The sequence below is a fragment of the Lactuca serriola genome, chromosome 5 (genome assembly GCF_051521515.1).
Source record: "Lactuca serriola cultivar US96UC23 chromosome 5, Lser_US96UC23_V15, whole genome shotgun sequence".
NCBI lineage: Eukaryota > Viridiplantae > Streptophyta > Magnoliopsida > Asterales > Asteraceae > Lactuca > Lactuca serriola.
Genome location: NC_136412.1, coordinates 232,496,174 through 232,501,671, shown reverse-complemented (window position 1 = coordinate 232,501,671; position 5,498 = coordinate 232,496,174). Strand labels below are relative to the sequence as shown.

General features: G+C 32.8%; 1 protein-coding gene across 1 annotated transcript; it reads left to right on the top strand.

Annotated features, from left to right (window-relative positions):
- The first annotated feature begins 580 nt into the window (after window positions 1-580).
- On the top strand, window positions 581-4,036 carry LOC145050260 (uncharacterized). Its single transcript, XM_078998539.1, has 4 exons — window positions 581-2,584; window positions 2,932-3,224; window positions 3,309-3,408; window positions 3,485-4,036. Exons 1-4 carry the CDS (start codon window positions 581-583, stop codon window positions 4,034-4,036), a joined length of 2,949 nt encoding a protein of 982 aa, XP_078854665.1.
- Window positions 4,037-5,498: the final 1,462 nt, after the last annotated feature.

The window sequence follows — 5,498 nt, the reverse complement described above, 5'->3', positions numbered from 1 at the left end:
TCGCACCTGCAAAACGAAATTCTTAGCAAGGTTGGAAGTGATTTGGAGACTAGGGTAGTCTCGTCCAACACCACAAAGCTGGTCAAGAAACATCCAAAGACCAGTGTCTGTGCAGGTAATTGAATTCCTTCCTTTGATCTCATTTCTATGAAACATCCACGTGACCTCTTTGATCAATTCACAGTTCATAGTCCACCACAGTTCAATTTAGTTATTATTCTGAGTAATTTTTTTTGTAGAAATACGTTTACAATATTTATGTGGCTGAATAATTATCATAATGGTTTCTAGGATGATGCACTTCTTGAAAACAGTAATAGTAATCTTTTATGTTAAGTTTGTTTCTGTGATGTCATTTTACTTGAAGAATGGAAACTTCATAGTGGACAAAATAACGAACAAGGGAGGAACACTAGACTAATATTGACCCATATTTTTTGAATTATCCAACAAATTGCTCCTATTTTAATGTAGTCCAATTTGTAGTGATTTTACTTTTCATACCATACTGAATGTTCAATGTCGTATCAAATTTTACATGTTGGGATGAATATCTTTTACAAAAGTTCCTTACAAAAAGATGGACAAGTCTTGGATGGGAACTGATAGACACAAAAAGCCTTACATCGATGGAGTTGCAGCATTTTTGGATTATGCAGTCCGCAATTTGAAGATCTCGATGAATATGGACCCACTAGATTCCAAAATAAAAATAAAAATTCCATGTCCGTGTATTAATTGTGTAAAACACATAAGTCTTCATGTGTCAGAAGTAGATCATCACTTATTCAGATATGGAATTGATCAAAACTATACAAAATGGATTAAGCATGGAGAAGAAGAGGACAAACCAAGAAATGTTTCGTTTAAAGACAACTACTCAACGAACACAACATACGTCGATGAATCCATGAGCTTCACAATAGGAATTCCAACGGATGCCGAAGATACAGTAGACATGGTTAAAGCCATAGAAGAAACTTTCATAGGAGACCATGTCAAATTTCAAAAACTAATTGAAGATGCTGAGAAACCACTATACAAAGGGTGTCGTAACTTCACAAAGTTGTTTGCAGTTGTACAACTCCTAAACTTGAAGAGTAAGTATGGAGTTTTAGATAAGTGCTTTATTGAAACATTAGTTTTGATAAAGAAGATGTTACCTGGAGGTAACGAAATGTTGAGTAGTACCTATGAGGCTAAGAAAGCAATGAAAGCAATGGGTTCAGGGTATACAAAGATACATGCATGTATCAATGACTGCATTCTTTACATGAACGAGTACAAAGATGCGAAAGTATGTCCCGCTTGTGGGAAATCAAGATGGAAGGTCGATGAGAAAGAAAAAAATATATATGAAAATATCCCGACAAAAGTGTTATGGTATTTTCCCATTATCCCGAGAATGAAACAACTATTTCAATCAAAGACAATAGCACAAAATTTAAAATGGCATGCCACCGATAGACTACATGACGATGTTTTATGTCACCCAGCAAATACACCCACGTGGGCTGCCATAGATAAAAGATATCCTGAATTTGCTATTGATCCAAGAAATCTACAACTAGGCATTTCGGCTGACGGGGTCGACGTGAATAGAGGAAATATGAATCATAGTGTATGGCCTATTTTAACAGTCATTTACAACCTTCCACCATGGTTGTGTATGAAAAGAAAGTTTATCATGATCTCGTTATTGATCTCAGGAACACCAGGAAACGATATTGATGTTTTTTTAGCACCTTTGATCGACGATTTGCAACTCTTATTCGATGTTGGAGTCAAAACTTATGATGCATCTTCAAAGGAGATGTTTACTCTACGTGCAATTGTGTTATGGAAGATAAATGATTACCCTGCTCTTGGTACATTATGTGGTTGTCCTTACAGCGAATACAAAGGTTGTGTAGTGTGTGGGGAACAAACACATTGTATTAGACTTCCTATATCAAAGAAGCAGAGCTATGCTGGTCACAAACGATATCTACCATATAAGCATCCTTTCAGAAGTCAAAGGCATGCGTTCAATGGAGAACAAGAGTTCACAACTGCTCCAGAACCTTTGAGTGGTGAAGAAATATTTAACAATGTCAAATATGTTATAAATAAATGGGGAAAGGGAGCTAATAATAAGGAATCAGACATCCAAAAAACTTCGACAGGAAGAGGTGGGAAGATAAAAAGAAAAAAAAGAACATCAAAAGAAGTGTGTTATTCAGATGTTAGCAACAAAGAAAACACATATTGGAAGAAATATAATATATGGTATCGACGTCTTAGGTATTGGCAGCATAATCTTGTCCATCATTGTATGGATTTTATGCATGTCGAAAAGAATGTAGGTGAGAGTCTAGTTGGAACAATGCTCAACATTCCTGGCAAAACAAAAGATGGATTGCAGGCTCGATTGGATTTGGCACATTTTGGGTTAAAGCCAGGGTTACAAGTTCATATTGAAGGCAACAAAACCACACTTCCGGCGGCAAGTTACACATTAACAACAGAGGAAAAAACCATGTTTTGTGAAACATTATACAATTTAAGGGTTCCACAAGGGTATTGTTCTAATTTTTCTAGTTTGGTGAGTCTAAAGGATAGGAATCTTATTGGACTTAAATCACAAGACTATCACATGCTCATGCAAAAATTTTTGCCCATCACAATACGGTCTATTATGCCGAAATCCACAAGGGATTCTATTACCAGATTTTGTTTCATTTTCAAATCAATATGTAGCAAAGAAATAAAAGTTAAGGACTTGATAAGTTGCAAGAAGAATTATGTGCCACATTGTGCCTGCTTGAGAAATACTTTCCTCCATCATTTTTTGATGTTATGGTTCATTTAACTATGCATCTAATTAGGGAAGTAAAATTATGTGGTCTAGTATGCTTTCGATGGATGTATCCATTCAAAAGGTGTATGAAGGTTATTAAGGGGCATGTGCGGAATAAAAATAAACCAGAAGGTTGCATTGCAGAAGAGAATATTGCAGAAGAGACAATTGAGTTTTTAAGTGAATTCCAAAAAAATATGAATAATGTTGGTATTCCACTTGAGAAGCATAACAACTTTGGAAATCATAATGATGACTATAGTATTTCTCTTAGGGTTGGCACTCCAGTATCAGCATGTCGATCGGTTCAAGTTTCTCCAGACCTCTTCATGAAAGCACATTTCTATGTAATGCAAAATACAACTGAATTTGTACCATACATTAAGTATGTATTATTTAGATGTATGTATTTATTTTAAAATTTTATAATATCGTGTATCTAATATAATAATAATCAATGTATTTACAGTCGAAACAAGGCATTTCTGAGAAACCAACACCCTTTTAAACGAAATGCATGGCTAGAGAAGGAGCACAGTAAAATGTTTGGTCAATGGTTACGAGAAGAGGTACATTATTTTCAAATTGAAGTTATTTTTTCTTTGTTGTATATGAGTTGAAGCTTATCCTTCTAATATGATTTAGATTGAAAAAGAGTTATTGGTCTCAAAAGAAAGTGTATCAGAGACCGTTAGATGGATTTCACATGGACCAAACACCAATGTACTGAAATATGATGCGCATGACATCAATGGATATACATTTCGTACAAAATGTCGTGAAGGTAAAGTTCATCAGAACAGCGGGGTTAGTGTAATGGCAACTGACACGCATATTTTTAATGAAGTTGTAACCTATGACCAAAACTCTTATTATGGGGTTTTAAAAGAGATATCGGTAATAGATTATCATTTTAAAAAACTTCCTCTTTTCATGTGTGACTGGGTTGACAATAAAAACGGAGTCAAGAAGGATTTGATTGGGTACACCTTGGTTGAACATGGTAGGTTAGGCCACAAATATGACCCATTCATATTGGCCTCACAACCACGACAAGTATTCTATGTTACAGACCAATTGAATAAAAAAATGTCAATTGTCTTTATGACACCTCCCAAAAATTATAGAGATGTGTATGACGATGTCGATGAGGAATTTAGTACTGTACGTTTTATTGCCACGTGTAGATCCACTTGACTTGCGTAAAGAATCATGGAATGATTATTTTCGGACTGACTGTCTGGGTATAGTCATACATAAGGTATAAATATCTCATTCACATTCTAATTCTTGCATTTATTTTATTTCAACCGTGAACATCCCATGATTTACATGTTTATAAGTAATATTTTTGCTGCATTTTTCTAAGTCTAATGATTTCATTTGTTTGTATCAGGCACATGAGAATCCTTGATCCTGGTGTTATTAATTTTACATTTTGTTGTCTGCTGGTCGATACCCCAAAGTTAGTTGTCTGAAAGAGAAATAAAGTTTTCTTTAAAATTTTCTCGAATTAGTGCATGCTTGTTGGAAGTTGCTACTAGGTCTCCCTGAAAAAATTGTCAATTGCTTGATGTCTATTAATTAGAATTAAGACTCATTTGTCTCATTTGTGTTTTAACCCAAAATTGACAATAATACCCTTATTGTTAAACTATTTGTTTTTAACAAAATGGTGGATTAATGATCGAGAACTCTAATTATAAGAGTGTACTTTTTTTTCTCTCCTTGTAATTATACTATTCCAAGTTCTCTGTTGGCATTTTAATATAATATAATTTAGTTTCGATTCAAATCCTCTGAATTTATAATATTTTATTTCATCAATGATCAGTTAAACCATCACTATATTTACTTTGATTATTTTTGCAAAAGATTTTTAGAGTTCCACTATTAAACATTGAGTATCAGTGGCAAAAAAATAATTATGGTCACATGTTTTCTTTTTGTGTTACGTAACAAAATATTCACTATTCGACACCCTATAGAGTAGAACATGGCGGTATAATAATACTTACACATAAAAGTTTTAATTTCTTTTATCATGAAAGTTCTTCATTTTCGACACACATAAAAATTAAACTGTAACCATGAAATACTAATAGTCATATGTTCTTTTTTCACGACGATTGTGTACTTTTAGTCCCACGTAAAAATTAAACTGTAATCATACAACACTTCTAGTTCAAGGTTCTTTTTTCATTAAACCATAACCATATAATACTTATAGTCCTTGTTTTTTCTTTAAAACATGGTTGTAGAATACTAAAAGTCACATGTTTTTTTTTTATGATTATTAATATTTTTTACTTGTAATCACACATATGAAATGAATAAATATCCACAAAATACTAACATTCATATATTTTTTTTCTTGGATCATGACTATTGTTAACTATTAAACAAGCATAAGAGATTAAATCATGACTATGTGTTCTAAAAATTGGCAATAAAATACTCATAGTCATATGTTTTATATTTAACAATTTTTTTACACACCTAATAATTTAATCAGTGACAATTAAATACTTACAATCAATTTTTTTACTTTAATGATGACTATATTTTACTTTTATACATACACCAAATTGTAAAAAGTAACAATAAATTACTTATAGTTACAAGTATTTTCTTTTTTCACGAACATGATTTACCTTTT